This window comes from Salmo trutta, chromosome 1, assembly GCF_901001165.1.
Source record: "Salmo trutta chromosome 1, fSalTru1.1, whole genome shotgun sequence".
NCBI lineage: Eukaryota > Metazoa > Chordata > Actinopteri > Salmoniformes > Salmonidae > Salmo > Salmo trutta.
Window position 1 is genome coordinate 23,777,339 of NC_042957.1, and position 15,412 is coordinate 23,792,750.

Consider the following 15,412-nt stretch of genomic DNA (forward strand, 5'->3'; position numbering starts at 1 on the left):
AGTAATCCGCAGTTGCTATGACTACACGTAACTAAGGAGATTTGTTGACATTGGCAACCGGACGTTCTTGGCAGCTGTCCCCGCGTAACCTAGTTACTAAACATTTCGCCTTTTATAGAAAAGTATTTACTTTTCATTGAGACACGCTTTATTTATGCAATGGACTCCAATACGTTATACTACTCCTTGGACCTCGTTTCTGGTAGCGGTTTAACTTTGAGCAGTGAGCAAAAAGCTGCCCTGCAGACTTCCCTGGTCATTCTGAAGAGGAACAACAAATTCAATCGTGTCCTGTTTTGGGGCAAGATTCTGGGCATAAAGGGCGACTATTTCATTGCACAAGGGGTTTCAGAGGATGAGATGACGGATAAAAAGAGCCTTTACAGGTAAGAGGTGCAAAGGAAATAGTTTGAGCCTGTAGTCTATTTTACTACAGGAATATTATTATAGCTAGCTTGCATTTTGTTGTTGTCACTTGTGGCTTTGGAGTTGTGAACCATTCTCCTATTCAAGATGTTCTCTCTCTCTCTCTATGTGTGTCCTCTTGCACATGTGTTTGTGTCCTTTCCCTACTCCAGTTTCAACTGTGTGGACTGGCACTTGCTTCCCCCTGCCACTGAGGCAATGCTAGCGGAAGTGTCTGCTGCAGCAAAGGGTCGCTTCTTGGGAGACCCCTCACATGAGTATGAGCACACCGAGATACGGCGGCAAGGGGAGGGGGACGAGGCTGTGGAGGAGGAAATCATGGTGGGGACAAGTGTGACGAATTATATTGCTTAACGTTGAGCTAATGGTGTTTTGCTTATTAATAAGTGTCAGTGATTAATGTACAGTGACTAGATTCATATGCCCGTCGTGACTGTGTGTGGTATTATTGCAGAAGAGTGATGACTAGTTTGTTTGGGTGTTGTGACAGATGTTTGGTAATGGTTGTTTGGCTTGTGTTGCAGATTAAGGTGAAAGAGGAGAAGAGGCTGGCCTGCACTGTCCACACCATTGATAAGGAGGTGTCTGTGGTCCCACGCGGTGCCTTCATCAAGAGTCCCCATGGCCTGGTGCAGACCAACTGCAGCTTCGAGGGTAAAGCTACTTTTCAAAGTTATTAATGAAATGGATGGCTCCACGTAGAGTTTGGTGGTTCCCAGTTGAGAATGTGGTCTGACTGTGGAGAGATGGGACACAGCTGTGTGTGTTACTGGCACGAGAGGATGATTCAGCTGTGTAGTTTTTAGCTCAGAGTGTGTTGGAAGTTGGAACCAGAATCCAGACCATCATTTATCTCACACTGCACATTGTGCATCTATAGTGTACACACGTTTTAGTGTGTTTTCTTTTTCATACACAGACAGAATCATATCATACTATCAGTTACTGAGTGAGTGAATCTGTGTGTGTTCTGTCTATTCTGTAGGTCTGTCCTCATCGGAGGCGGGTAAACTCAGCTACTTCCTGCACTTCACTGAGCCGCAGAAACTGAAGAAGAAATCCATCCTGGAGCTGGCTAACCTCAACCCCTCCATCGACTTCCTGGATCCTTTGAGTGAGGATATCCCCAAAGGTAACAGAGTTCCAAATCTCTCACTACACCACTCCTTTACAGTCATTGTACCGTTCCCCCCATGGGTGGTGTTTCTTTCCCACATGTTGTCTGTCTTTAGAAATAGAACCAGTTCCTTGAAAATACCGCCCTTTTGTGGGAGACAAAAATATAATACGAACATGAGATTACTAATGTTTGGCATGCTCTGATTTTTTATTTCTTTATTTTACCAGGTAAGTTGACTGAGAACACATTCTCATTTACAGAAATGACCTAGTCCAATGGTCACACTCTATTATACTAAACTAGCCTTTTAATTGGCGCTAATGATAATTTTGGTTGGCAGTTGAGAGCCCAGTTTTTCTGTGAGGAAAAACATCCTCCTCCATCCTCCTCTGCAGGGCCGGCTCTAGCCTTTTGGGGGACCTAAGCGGGATTTGGTTGGGGGGGGGCCCACCTCGCTGCAAAACATTTTAGTGGCCCTCCTCTTGAAGATGGAGATACACGTTTTAGTTTTAAAGTAAATTTTTTGTAATTCTACACATTTTGCTATGGGGTGGAGAGAAAACAGAAATTTTATAACACATTTCATGCAATTCTACTCGTTTTGCCATGGGGCAGAGATTTTTCTTTGCAGTTTTACAGCAAATTTCCTTCAAATTCTACCCATTTTGCCATGGGATGGAGATTTAATTTTTCAGTTTTAAAGCACATTTCCTGCAATTCTACACATTTGGTAATAACTTATGCCATGTTAATATGATATCTGAGTGAGAATGACTAACAAAATCAATGAGGTTCTCCTGAAGGTCAGGGCCCCTGGGCACGTGCTCTGTGTGCCGGTCCATATTGAGCCATGGTTTTATTTCTACAGGTAAGTCAATTAAGAACAAATTCTTATTTACAATGATGATTTGTCAAACACATAAACAACAATTACACTATACATATCTATATACACATCAATTACACAAAACATAAGAAATCAAACACAAAATACGAAAAGAAAAACACAATCACATGAAACAAATACATTCTTCAGTAAAAACTCTCTCTAACATCCATCTGAATTGCCTTAGAGGCACCAAATCCACCAACTTTAAAGGACTTCTGGAGATCATTTCACATTATAGGTGCCAAAAAAATGAATGCAGATTTACCTAACTTGTGGAGATTGAAGGGAACTCCAGGGTAAGCCATCCCCGATGGGTATTTGTTCACTCAGGTTCCCTTTATCTAATATTAGGTCTTGGTTGAAGATCTGATAACATTCAGTATCAAAATATGCAAAGTAGAGAAAATTAGAAAGGGCGCAAATACTTTTTCACAGCACTGTATTTATAAGAGGGGCACCATCCAAAGTATGTATGCATACAGTACCAGTCAAAAGTTGACACACCTACTCATTCAAGGGTTTTTCTTTAGTTTTTCAAAACTATGAAATAACACATATGGAATCATGTAGTAAGCAAAAAAGTTAAAACAAATCAAAATATATTTTATATTTGAGATTCTTCAAATAGCCACCCTTTGCCTTGATGACAGCTTTACACACTCTTGGCATTCTCTCAACCAGCTTCATGAGGTAGTTGCCTGGAATGCATTTCAATTAACAGGTCTGCCTTATTAAAAGTACATTTTTGGATTTTTTTTATTTCTGAATGCATTTGAGCCAATAAGTTGTTGTTGTATACAGAAGATAGCCTTATTTGGTAAAAGATCAAGTCCATATATGTCAAGAGCAGCTCAAATAAGCAAAGAGAAATGAGTCCATCATTACTTTAAGACATGAAGGTCAGTCAATCTGGAAAATTTCAAGAACTTTCTTCAAGTGCAGTCGCAAAAACCATCAAGCGCTATGATGAAACTGGCTCTCATGAGGACCGCCACAGGAAAGGAAGACAGAGTTACCTCTGCTGCAGAGGATAAGTTCACTAGTTAACTGCACCACAGATGGCAGCCCAAATGAATGCTTCAGAGTTCAAATAACAGACATCTCAACATCAACTGTTCAGAGGGGACTGTGTGAATCAGGCCTTCATGGTAGACTTGCTGCAAAGAAACCACCACTAAAGGACACCAATAAGAAGAGACATTAGATCGGTGGAAATCTGTCCTTTGGTCTGATAAGTCAAAATTTGAGATTTTTGGATCCAACTGCCACGTCTTTGTGAGACACAGAGTATAAGGTACACTTAATCAGCAAGGCTACCACAGCATTCTGCAGCGATACGCCATCCCATCTGGTTTGCACTTAGTGGGACTATCATTTGTTTTTCAATATGACAATGACCCAAAACACACCTCCAGGCTGTGTAAGGGCTATTTGACTAAGGAGGAGAGTGATGGTGCTGCATCAGATGACCTGGCCTCCACAATCACCTGACCTCAACCCAATTGAGATGGTTTGGGATGAGTTGGACCACAGAGTGAAAGAAAAGCAGCCAACAAGTGCTCAGCATATGGAAACTCCTTCAAGACTGTTGGAAAATCATTCCTCATGAAGCTGGTTGAGAGAATGCCAAGATTTTGCACAATTGTCTTATGGCTTAAAAATATATTTTTTTACCCATTTCCTCCTCTTCATCTACACTGATTTAAGTGGATTTAATAAGTGACAACAATAACGGATCATAGATTTCCCCTGGTCAGTCTGTCAGTTTATATCTGGATGATGTCAAACTGTAGTTTGTCTAAACAGACATGTATCACAATTTGTTTGTGGTGTGGGTGCTGTGGAAAAGTGATAGAGGCTCTGGACACACAGCAGTATCTGTCTAAAACATCACAGCTGTTCATTTCAAAGGGATGAGCATCTCTGTGGTGTGTGAATGTGTGTGCCTGTGCGTGCAGCGTTCCCAAACCAGCTTACATTACACAGCTGTCCCAGTGAAAGCATCACCCTCACTGAGAACTTAACGGCCAGGCCTCAAGCCTTTGCTGAAGGGAGCGAGAGACCTAGACTAGAGACAGTTTAAGGACAAAATGATGGATCTCCACCGAAAGTGCTTTCCTCTGGTATCTCTGAGTGAAGCTACCCCTCACCACAGCGATCCTCCAGACTTGCCTGGGAGTATGTGGCAACAGTTGCTGTTATCGACTTCTGATTTATGCCAATACCCCTTCCATGCCTGTTCTCCCATTGGGTTCCTCCCTATGCCATGTGTGAGTTTGAAACCACCAGTGTGTTTCAGTGGGAAGTAGACTTATCTGGACACCATCACTGAACAGCTTCTCAAATCACATCAATCTGGCAGGAGTGTCTTTGGGTCATGGAAGATGAATCTCTCCCCATAGACAAAGAGCATTGTGAAACACCTCCCAATAGACCCTATTTCTGTAATCTCTGTTTCTAGATATCTCTTGCAAAAGGTTTCAATTAATTTCCCACCCCATATCATTGTGAAACTGAAGTATGAGAGAAAAACAGTATCAGAACCACTGACACAATTTACTGGAATCGCTGTTCCTAGATAGCTCTGGCACAAGGTTTCATTCTCATGTTTAATGCTTTGATAATTGGGAGGTTCCAGATGAATGAATGATTTCCAAGAAGTCCTGGAGCCTCCTGATTAATGGTGTAGTGAATCTGCGGTGAGAGAATTCTGCTAGGCTCCCATTCAGCATGAACAGTGTTCTCTGGCTATGGGTGATGGCCATGAGCAGACAGCTGCTCCGCCAGGCCACCCTGATATGTAGAGTCAGGGAAAGGACTTACTAAACCCTTCTAAATTATTGAGCTATCAGCCAACTGTTACCTTTTTGCTGTGTAGACTTCTTTACATAGGGAAGAGTGGAGTCAGTTAATGAGGGAGTAATGTGAGACCTTTACATGGTCTCTGCTTATGAAAGGTCATGGACGAGCAGCAGTTTTTGTGTTAATCTTCATAACCCATATACTTGTGTGTGTGTGTAGGGTCGTGGAGCTTGCAGTTTGAGCGTGGCAGCACAGTGTGTGTGATCCGTAGCCTGCTGTGGCTGGGCCTGACCTCCTTCCACGTACCTATGACCCCCCAGCACGGATACATCTACATGGGCGACGGACTGAAGAACCTGGACCTGCCCTTCATGCTTTAAAGAGCCAGTGAAATCCAGAGCTGGAGAGCCAACACCTGCCACTAATCTAAACTGAGAATCATCATCATCATCATCATCATCATCATCATCATCATCATCAACCTCTCATCTGAGCAAGCAGTGTTTCATCCCCACCCAAAACAGTTCTATTTATGCAAGAGATGTTTCTTTCCTGTTATTTAAAGTAAATAAACAAACTAAAATCATTCATTATTTGTGATTTACCTCCACATGCACTTGGTTAATTTCTGTCAATAGGCCCAGTAAATGCTTACTTCCACACTCATGCAAACACATGGTGGAGGGAGAAAAATCAGACCCATTTTATTTGCACATCTGGGTTGTCTTGAAGTACATCATGTCAACATCCCACCTACACTGTTGATGTAACACTGACCCATTTGATCTTACAGCAAGGGCTCTATTCAATCTGTATTTCTGAAGCGTTACAGATTCCGCAATAGAAATGTAAAGGTAATGCCTGATTGAGCCGACATATGCAGCGTTACCGTGAATGCAGTCTCTCGTAAAGCGGGAACATTGACATTTTAAAGGCAATCACGCTGTAAAGCTGAACTGCCGCGATGCGGATTGAATAGAGCCCTAAATGTGGAGTTTAATAGTTTTGTTTCAGGGCATCTTCAAAAAGGTCAAATGACAGAATGGGTTTCCAATGGGCAATGTCCACCAATAGACAAATAGGCTGGACAAATACAGATGCTCCCCCAGCTTTTCCAATGGCTAGTTCTCAAAGTCAATGGAGTTCCAAATGGGCCAGGAGTACTACAAGGAAGGATGTCCAATAGAACTGTTGTACCCCATCTCTGTCCCGCCCACACTAACTCCTGCTGCTGTGAGTTGACATACCCCCAGGTCATCAATGTTTCAGGTAGAGGATTTTCTTGCCGTACTGTACGTTGTTTCTGAGAGCTGGGTGGCCGACAGAGATGCGGTTTTTACACCACTTCAGCCCCGTCCTATAGATGGGCTTCACTGAATCAATGGACCAGCGAGTCAGATATCTGTGATGCAACACAGGTGTGAGTTAGTCAGAGAGAGGATGCACAAGAGTTAGTTGAAAGGTAATGTAATGAGAGGTCTAACAAGAAACAATACAGGTGTGAGAGGGTAGATACTGATGGGGTCAAACACACTCGTTACCTGTTGAGCTTTGGCTTGGGCTTCTTTGGGATGTGTCCTTCTGGTAGTGTTGGTTTGTGATCTGGGAGCAGACCTGGAGTAGAAAAGAGAGTACTTTTACCACTTTGAAAAGAATACATTTCACAATAGTTGTGTATCCAGAGCAGACACACACAGCATCGTACCTGCTCTGTGAGCCATCTGCACACAGATGGCGATCTTGCGGTGCTCCCAGGCACAGAGACCAGTGACTCTACGAGACAGCATTCCTCCATCAGACCTGATAAACTGACTGAGCAACAGGACATCCTAACAAACACAAACACAGGGAATTACTCTACATCTGAGCTCATAGAACAGGCACACAGACATAAAATGCATGAGACATGGCAGATGCGAGGGTGGACCAGCACTGTTCATCTCACTCTGGTTTTCAGGCAAAACAGTCGAGAGGCAGTAAGTATGCAGTCAGGTATCATTGAAACACTTATTGTGTAGTTGTATTTGTTCTGCAGGTTCCATCGATAGATGGGGCACTGGGCTGTGGCGTTGGGTGGCTGTGGTCCGCTTGGGGTATCCTCAGTTGTTCCCTCAATCTGAGAAAATAATGCAATGCTGGTCAGCTAATAAATAAGCACATTTACTAGCCATCTAGATAAGTGTTCATACTTAACAATGGTATAGAGCTCGTCTTATATCCTGAAGTGTGTGGATACCGTATTGACTAGTATTAACTCAAATGCAGTAATCCACAACATAGCTAAAGTAAGAGAAAAGTAACCCATCGCCACCCACAAACAGTGTACAATGATGAACCAACAGGTTAGCAAGCTTGTCACTTACTATTGTTGTTTTGCCTTCTTTCTTTTCCACGACTGTAAACACAAACAACATAGTCATTGTCAAAGTTAGTATAGCTTCAATCCTGGACATGTCAGTCAAGCAGTGTTTCATAACAAACCGGTGTTGTGCCGAAAAGCTCCCGCCCCCTGTCGTTTTTCCTATTATGGCTTTCCCTATATTTAAAAAAAATAATAATGTTTTAGTTAAGAATGTTAATACAGTAGTAAAATAATAATAAATCAAATTTGTACTCAGGGCAAAAAAATAAAGTTCAAATATGTAAGTCAACATGAGTGCAGAGGAAAGGGGGCGAACTAGATCCCAACTACCTCGGCCATAAACGATTCGAGGTCTCGAAGGGAAAAGCGCGGACTTGGAAGATGACAAGGGGGTTATCTTCCCTAAAATAAGCACGGAACACCGGAGGCCTCATATAGAGGAGACTCGTCAGAACCCTCATAAAAATACAGTCAGCAGCCTCCAGAACCACCACACCAGCAGGTTTAATATATATATATATATATATTTCACCTTTATTTAACCAGGTAAGCTAGTTGAGAACAAGTTCTCATTTACAACTGCGACCTGGCCAAGATAAAGCAAAGCAGTGCGACACAAACAACAGAGTTACACATGGAATAAACAAGCGTACAGTCAATAATACAATAGAAAAAAAGAAAGTCTATATACAGTGTGTGCAAATGGCGTGAGGAGGTAAGGCAATAAATAGGCCATAGTAGCGAAGTAATTACAATTTAGCAGATTAACACTGGAGTGATAGATGAGCAGATGATGTGCAAGTAGTGATACTGGTGTGCAAAAGAGCAAAAAAGTAAATAAAAACAATATGGGGATGAGGTAGGTAGATTGGGTGGGCTATTTACAGATGGACTATGTACAGCTGCAGCGATCGGTTAGCTGCTCAGATAGCTGATGTTTAAAGTTAGTGAGGGAAATGTAAGTCTCCAGCTTCAGCAATTTTTGCAATTCGTTCCAGTCACTGGCAGCAGAGAACTGGAAGGAAAGGCGGCCAAATAGGTGCTGGCTTTGGGGATGACCAGTGAGATACCTGCTGGAGCGCGTGCTACGGGTGGGTGTTGTTATCGTGACCAGTGAGCTGAGATAAGGCGGAGCTTTATCTAGCACAGACTTATAGATGACCTGGAGCCAGTGGGTCTGGCGACGAATATGTAGCGAGGGCCAGCCGACTAGAGCATACAGGTCACAGTGGTGGGTGGTATAAGGGGCTTTGGTAACAAAATTGATGGCACTGTGATGACAGGCATCCAGTTTGCTGAGTAGAGTATTGGAAGCTATTTTGTAGATGACATCGTCGAAGTCGAGGATCGGTAGGATAGTCAGGTTTACTAGGGTAAGTTTGGCGGCGTGAGTGAAGGAGGTTTTGTTGCGAAATAGAAAGCCGATGCTAGATTTCATTTTGGATTGGAGATGTTTGATACGAGCCTGGAAGGAGAGTTTACAGTCTAGCCAGACACCTAGGTATTTGTAGTTGTGTAGCCTCAACAACCACCACACCAGCGGCCTCCACCACACCAGCAGGTGCAGCCTCCACACCAGCAGCAGCTACTGATATAAACAAATGTATGTAATCTTGTCAGGTTGATCCATTTGTATATCTCAGTACACTTACAAGTACATTTTTCCAGGTGTTGCAGAGGCTTGGGGAGGAAAATATGTATATGTGCTGTTGTCTAGAATCGGCCCATATAAAAACATTTTTTACCATCAGGATCAACAGAACTGGTCCAAATATGGAGTTGGAAAGTGAGGTGAGACTGTTGCACATACAGTATATGTAAACACTGTATTTGTGTGATTAATCTGTGTATTTATGAGGAAAACCTAAATTGTTGTTTTTCCATGTAACAGATTTACCTTCATTGTCTTTTTTTCTGTCAGACCATCAATGCCTACATGTTCCATCTGGTGCGGAATTTTAAAAGTCAAAATGACTGGCATTTGGGGGAGCAAGAAATCAAAACTTAAGGTTGGTTGGATTATTCTCATAATATTATGTTATATTTGACAGATTTTGAACTCAAGCAACTATCCTTGCTCTTTTAAATTTCAGATTGATCCAATGATGTACAACTACATTATTGGCATCATCAATGAACACAACCACTGGACTGTGACAGTAAGAGCCGCTAAGGCAGTACTAAGAAATACATACATAATACACATGAACACATACACGTGTGTAATGTGTGAATGTAATGTGTGTCTCTGTTTAAACTTGAAAGGTTATACTGCCATCCCAAAAGAGGGCTCTGTTCCTCAACCCAATAAGGCAGTACTAAGAAATACATACATAACACAGAATATACATGTGAACACATACACATGTGTAAAATGTGTATGTGCCATGTGTGTGTAATATGTGTGTCTGTCTGTCTAAACTTGAAAAATTATGCTGCCATCCCAGAAGAGGGCTCTGTTCTTCATGGGGGAAAGTGGGGGAAAGTGCCAGAAAGATAAAAAGATGCCAGGGGGTGACAAGGTAAAAACTGCTTTTAATATTCATTTTACAATGGAATCAATAAAGTCTGAAATGCTATACTGTTATTAATCTCTATATTGTAATTAAAAGTGTTTCAAAATGCTGTACTTTTATTAACATACATGTTCAGATCCTTCCTGAGAGAGAAGGGGTGTAGTATCTACAGATGGGTGTGTGGTACCTTCCTCACCCATGTTGACAAGATGTTACTTCTTGTGGGTCTTTGCCTTGAAAGTAAGTATTAGAGGTCGACCGATTAACGGAATGGCCGATTAATTAGGGCAGATTAAGTTTTCATAACAATCGGAAATCGTTATTTTTGGATGCCGATTTGGCCGTTTTTATTTTTATTTTTTTTACACCTTTATTTAACTAGGCAAGTCAGTTAAGAAAACATTATTTTCAATGACGGCCTAGGAACGGTGGGTTAACTGCCTTGTTCAGGGGCAGAACGACAGATTTTTACCTTGTCAGCTCGGGGATTCAACCTTGCAACCTTACGGTTAACTAGTCCAAGCTAGCTAACATTAAACTTATCAATCATAATCACTAGTTAACTACACATGGTTGATGATATTACTAGTTTATCTAGCCTGTCCTGCGTTGCATATAATCGCTTAGGTACACGTTGCTCCAACGTGTACCTAACCATAAACATCAATACACACGTATATATTTTTAAACCTGCATATTTAGTTAATATTGCCTGCTAACATTAATTTATTTTAACTAGGAAAAATGTGTCACTTCTCTTGCAACAGAGTCAGGGTATATGCAGCAGTTTGGGCCGCCTGGCTCGCTGCGAACTGTGAAGACTATTTATTCCTAATTTGCGGAACGTCTAGATGTAAGAGGTTAAACAGTGGAAAATTACAGAACATGTCATGGCTTTAGAAGCTTCTGATTGACTCAAATGATGTCAGTTAGCCTATTGGAGGTGTACCTGTGGATGTATTTCAAGACCTCAGAAAAAAAAGTATATTTGTAGACCTCCACAAGTCTGGTTCATCCCTGGGAGCAATTTCCAAACGCCTGAAGGTACCACGTTCATCTGTACAAACAATAGTACGCAAGTATAAACACCATGGGACCACGCAGCCTTCATACTGCTCAGGAAGGAGACGCGTTCTGTCTCCTAGAGATGAACGTACTTTGGTGCAAAAAGTGCAAATCAATTCCAGAACAGCAGCAAAGGACCTTGAGAAGATGCTAGAGGAAACAGGTACAAAAGCATCTATATCCACAGTAAAACGAGTCCTATATCGACATAACCTGAAAGGCTGCTCAGCAAGGAAGAAGCCACTGCTCCAAAACCTCAATAAAAAAGCCAGACTATGGTTTGCAACTGCACATGGGGACAAAGATCGTACTTTTTGGAGAAATGTCCTCTGGTCTGATGAAACAAAAATAGCACTGTTTGGCCATAATGACCATCGTTATGTTTGGAGGGAAAAGGGGGAGGCTTGCAAACCGAAGAACACCATCCCAACCGTGAAGCACGTGGGTGGCAGCATCATGTTGTGGGGGTGCTTTGCTGCAGGAGGGACTGGTGCACTTCACAAAATAGATGGCAACATGAGGCAGGAAAATTATATGGATATATTGAAGCAACATCTCAAGACATCAGTCAGGAAGTTAAAGCTTGCTCGCAAACGGGTCTTCCAAATGGACAATGACCCCAAGCATACTTGCAAAGTTGTGGCAAAATGGCTCAAGGACAACAAAGTCAAGGTATGGGGAGTGGCCATCACAAAGCCCTGACCTCAATCCTATAGAAAATTTGTGGGCAGAGCTAAAAAAAAGCGTGTGCGAGCGAGGTGGCCTACAATCCTGACTCAGTTACACCAGCTCTGTCAGGAGGAATGGGAAGCTTGTGGAAGGCTACCCAAAACATTTGACCCAAGTTAAACTATTTAAAGACTATGCCAATGAAATACTAATTGAGTGTATGTAAACTTCTGACCCACTGGGAATGTGATGAAAGAAATAAAAGCTGAAATAAATCACTCTACTATTATTCTGACATTTCACATTCTTAAAATAAAGTGGTGATCTAACTGACCTAAAACAGGGAATATTTACTAGGATTAAAATGTCAGGAATTGTGAAAAACTGAGTTTAAATGTATTTGGCTAAGGTATATGTAAACTTCTGACTTCAACTGTAACTAATGCACAATTAACCTACTGAAAGTATACTGACTAAAAGGCAAAACAGAACTGTCAAATTATATTATAGCTGTGTCGTTGTATACTTGCAAATTATAGTCTTAAGTGTAACGATTTTGTTGGGGAAAACTGAAATGCACATCACATTTTTTCCCAGTTTGCTGAATGTGTTCTGAAGGAGCAGTCGATTGTCTTTTCAAATACGGTCAAAGACGTTAACATCATGAGAGAAGAAATAGCAGTCACTCTTCTCCAAAACACTGGTATGTTCAATTTCTAATTTAATTGTAGATTAAAAAAATATTTATTTGGATCTTTCAAGGCTATCTTTGATCCAACTTTGACTAGATGGCCACTAAAACACATGTATTTAAATAACTGTGTTACAAGAAACCTATACTATTCCCTTGTTCCCGGTTTGCTCTGAAAAAATAAATGTATAGACTACTTGACATTATGTTTTGCTAGATGACCTGAGCCAACTGTGCCACTTCTGTGGGAGGTGGACAATAATGTGGAAAACACTAACTGGGTAATTGCTTGTTCACTTCTAAAGACACATTTTTACAAGTACGAATTTGCATAAGCAGTAATATTTCTAGAGGTAGTATTATCCACTTTGTCTGATAATGAAATAATTGTAATTCAAGAAAATGTATTTAATGTTTTAAATATATTAAACATTTTCATCATGAATTTCAGATTGGTTGTGACCGCTGCCCACAATGGTTCCACCAGTCCTGTATGAAAACCATCCCATCCTTGGAGGATTATGTCTGCGCTGCCTGCCAGGACTAGGTTAGGCTTGAGTTCCAGGCAACGGTATCACCAGGAAAACTTTCCATAAAAAGTGGACTAAATGCCCAATTTCTTTGTTATTTGTCTTTTTATATTTGATTTGTCATTTTATATCTTGTTATGCAAAGTTAAAAATTTGTATTTCCTATTTAAATGTTTGTTAACTTAGTTTTGTTTTTGTGTGATAAATATATTTGTGTATTGTCTTAAACATTAGAAAAGGTTTCTAAAATAAAATGTTTGTTTCTTTATACTCAAATTTTGCTTTCTGTGGCACACACTATTGGTCAACATGAGCTACCAAAATGATTATGAAGTGTGCCAGGCCTTGCAGTCCCAAAGTAGAGGGGGGGGGGGGGGGGGGGTAGTCTTGCCGAAATCCCCCCTCTTCTAATTCCTTAATTTTGTAGCTAGAGTCAAGTACTTTCTGTGGCACACATCTGAGTCAAATACTTTTTATAGAACAAACTTCACATCAGGATAGGCAACCGAAATGAATAATTAATTTGTGTTATATTAAAACAGAGAAGGGAGTAAAATGTAGGCAAGCAATAAACATTTCAGAACAACTACTAGTCAGACGACATGGGGAGAGATGGCGAATTTCGGCAAAGAGATTTATTTCTAGACTAATACACTTGAAACAAATAGCCAAACCGACAACTGCAGACATTACTAGTGCCTCCCCGCGATCAAACCGACATAAAAAAATCTAATGAAATGCAGCCTAACATGAACAGAAATCTCAACTAACAAGCAAGTCGCAGCAATGAAGAATTGAGTGTGTGCGTTCAAGCATGTCACAGCGATGAAGAATTGAGTGCGTATGCGTTCAGCGAAGGGGGGGATTCTGGCAGGGGGGAGCTTTTCGGCACAACACCGGCAAGCTAGTTTAGATGATGTACTGCTAGTTCATGCAACATTGTCGTTCAAATGATCGAACTTATTATCAACGACCACAATTATGATTTTAACCTTTGATGCCTTAAATAATCATTATCGAAGGGCAAAGCTTACTAAATGGATGCGCTATTTTAGCTAGCTACAATTTCCAACGCCAGCAGAGTGAACTGTCATATGGCTACAACAAGCTTCAACAAGAAACTCACCGTGTCGAATTCCTCTGCTTTGAATATTTCCAAAAACCGACAGCTGAGGGCAACTTGTTATCCTCTGAAAGGGACTCATATTGCTGCTACTGGCCACACATTTAAACCCAGAAAGAGAGGTCCATATGTACCCCAGCACACTGCGCGCTGCCATCTTGGAATGTTGACCTTTTTCTTCTTCTCTGCTATAATGGCGTTTGCAGAAATGCAACGTGCATGCCGCCACCTACTGTATGAGTAGTGAACAGGAAGGAAACAAAATGCGAAAAGCCCTGACGAAAGAGGATTGCGGTCAGAGTGCAGTATAACTGCAGTATGCGGCAAATACTGCGTCGAAAATAAGTTTTTTTTATTGCAGTAATTTTGCAATGTAACTGGAATTAGAGTGCAATTACTGCATCCAAAAAACTACAATCGACTGCAGTTACTTCATTTTCAAAACGGCAATCTTTTTTTGTAAGGGAATGGAAAATAGATCAATCAAAAACCTATCCCATTCCTTCAGTCACATTCCATTCAAGATAACATCCCACAGGCTCAAGGGCCTGGGAGGGGCAAACATCTTCTGACAGTATTCCCTGCAGTGTTTCAGCTGTTACCCATTGAGCACATTTGGTTCTTTGGAAGTTGTGGGAACGTATGTTTTTGGTTTCACATTGGTTGTGGAAACGAAGCCATACTTTTCCTGACCGGTAACACTGAACATGTTTTAAACATTCGGAGAACACAAGTGAAAATGTTGCCTGTTCTGGTAATGTTTATTTTTAGTTTGCAGGGATGTTCTTAAAACGTTTTACTCTGGTTCCTTGAAAGCTTTCCTGGGAGGTTCCCAGAATGTAGTAAAAAAGTTACATTAAACAGAACCACATGGGAACTTGTGTGGAATGTTCTGTGGAAATACTGAAATTACCACAGACAAACATTGTTTCTTAACATTCTTGGAACAATTTGAGAGCATATCTTTAAATAGAACCATACATTTATTTATTTTCATTTAACCTTTATTTAACAAGGCAAGTCAGTTAAGACATTGTTTTTTACAATGACAGCCTACCAAAAGGCAAAAGGCTTCCTGTGGGACGGGGGATGGGATAAAAAAAAACATATATAGGACAAAACACACATCACGACAAGAGAGACACCACAACACTACATAAAGAGAGACCTAAGACAACAACATAGCATGGCAGCAACACATGACAACACAGCATGGTAG

General features: G+C 41.2%; 2 protein-coding genes across 3 annotated transcripts; one reads left to right on the forward strand and one right to left on the reverse strand.

The window, feature by feature from the left end:
• The first annotated feature begins 41 nt into the window (after nt 1-41).
• rsph9 (radial spoke head component 9) lies at nt 42-5,823 on the forward strand. 2 transcript variants are annotated; one of them, XM_029749420.1, is made up of 5 exons: nt 42-386; nt 579-747; nt 951-1,080; nt 1,412-1,558; nt 5,457-5,823. In XM_029749420.1, exons 1-5 carry the CDS (start codon nt 160-162, stop codon nt 5,615-5,617), a joined length of 834 nt encoding a protein of 277 aa, XP_029605280.1. In that variant the 5' UTR covers nt 42-159; the 3' UTR covers nt 5,618-5,823. The 2 variants fall into 2 exon arrangements, with proteins under 2 accessions (XP_029605280.1, XP_029605289.1); XM_029749429.1 differs by lacking the exon at nt 5,457-5,823 and adding an exon at nt 2,350-2,527.
• Nucleotides 5,824-5,916: 93 nt separating this feature from the next.
• mrps18a (mitochondrial ribosomal protein S18A) lies at nt 5,917-14,390 on the reverse strand. Its single transcript, XM_029749441.1, has 6 exons — nt 14,197-14,390; nt 7,601-7,632; nt 7,249-7,353; nt 6,943-7,066; nt 6,779-6,851; nt 5,917-6,639 (listed from the first exon to the last, which is right to left on the reverse strand). The coding sequence occupies exons 1-6, from the start codon at nt 14,348-14,350 to the stop codon at nt 6,495-6,497; spliced, it is 633 nt and encodes a 210-aa protein (XP_029605301.1). The 5' UTR covers nt 14,351-14,390; the 3' UTR covers nt 5,917-6,494.
• Nucleotides 14,391-15,412: the final 1,022 nt, after the last annotated feature.

Coding starts and splice junctions, on each gene's coding strand:
- rsph9 (XM_029749420.1), top strand. CDS start 160: ATGGACTCCAATACGTTATACTACTCCTTGGACCTCGTTTCTGGTAGC. Junction 387..578: donor GATAAAAAGAGCCTTTACAG/GTAAGAGGTGCA, acceptor TCCCTACTCCAG/TTTCAACTGTGTGGACTGGC. Junction 1,081..1,411: donor GACCAACTGCAGCTTCGAGG/GTAAAGCTACTT, acceptor TCTATTCTGTAG/GTCTGTCCTCATCGGAGGCG.
- mrps18a (XM_029749441.1), bottom strand. CDS start 14,350: ATGGCAGCGCGCAGTGTGCTGGGGTACATATGGACCTCTCTTTCTGGG. Junction 7,633..14,196: donor AAGCAGAGGAATTCGACACG/GTGAGTTTCTTG, acceptor TTGTGTTTACAG/TCGTGGAAAAGAAAGAAGGC. Junction 6,852..6,942: donor GCAGATGGCTCACAGAGCAG/GTACGATGCTGT, acceptor TTTCTACTCCAG/GTCTGCTCCCAGATCACAAA.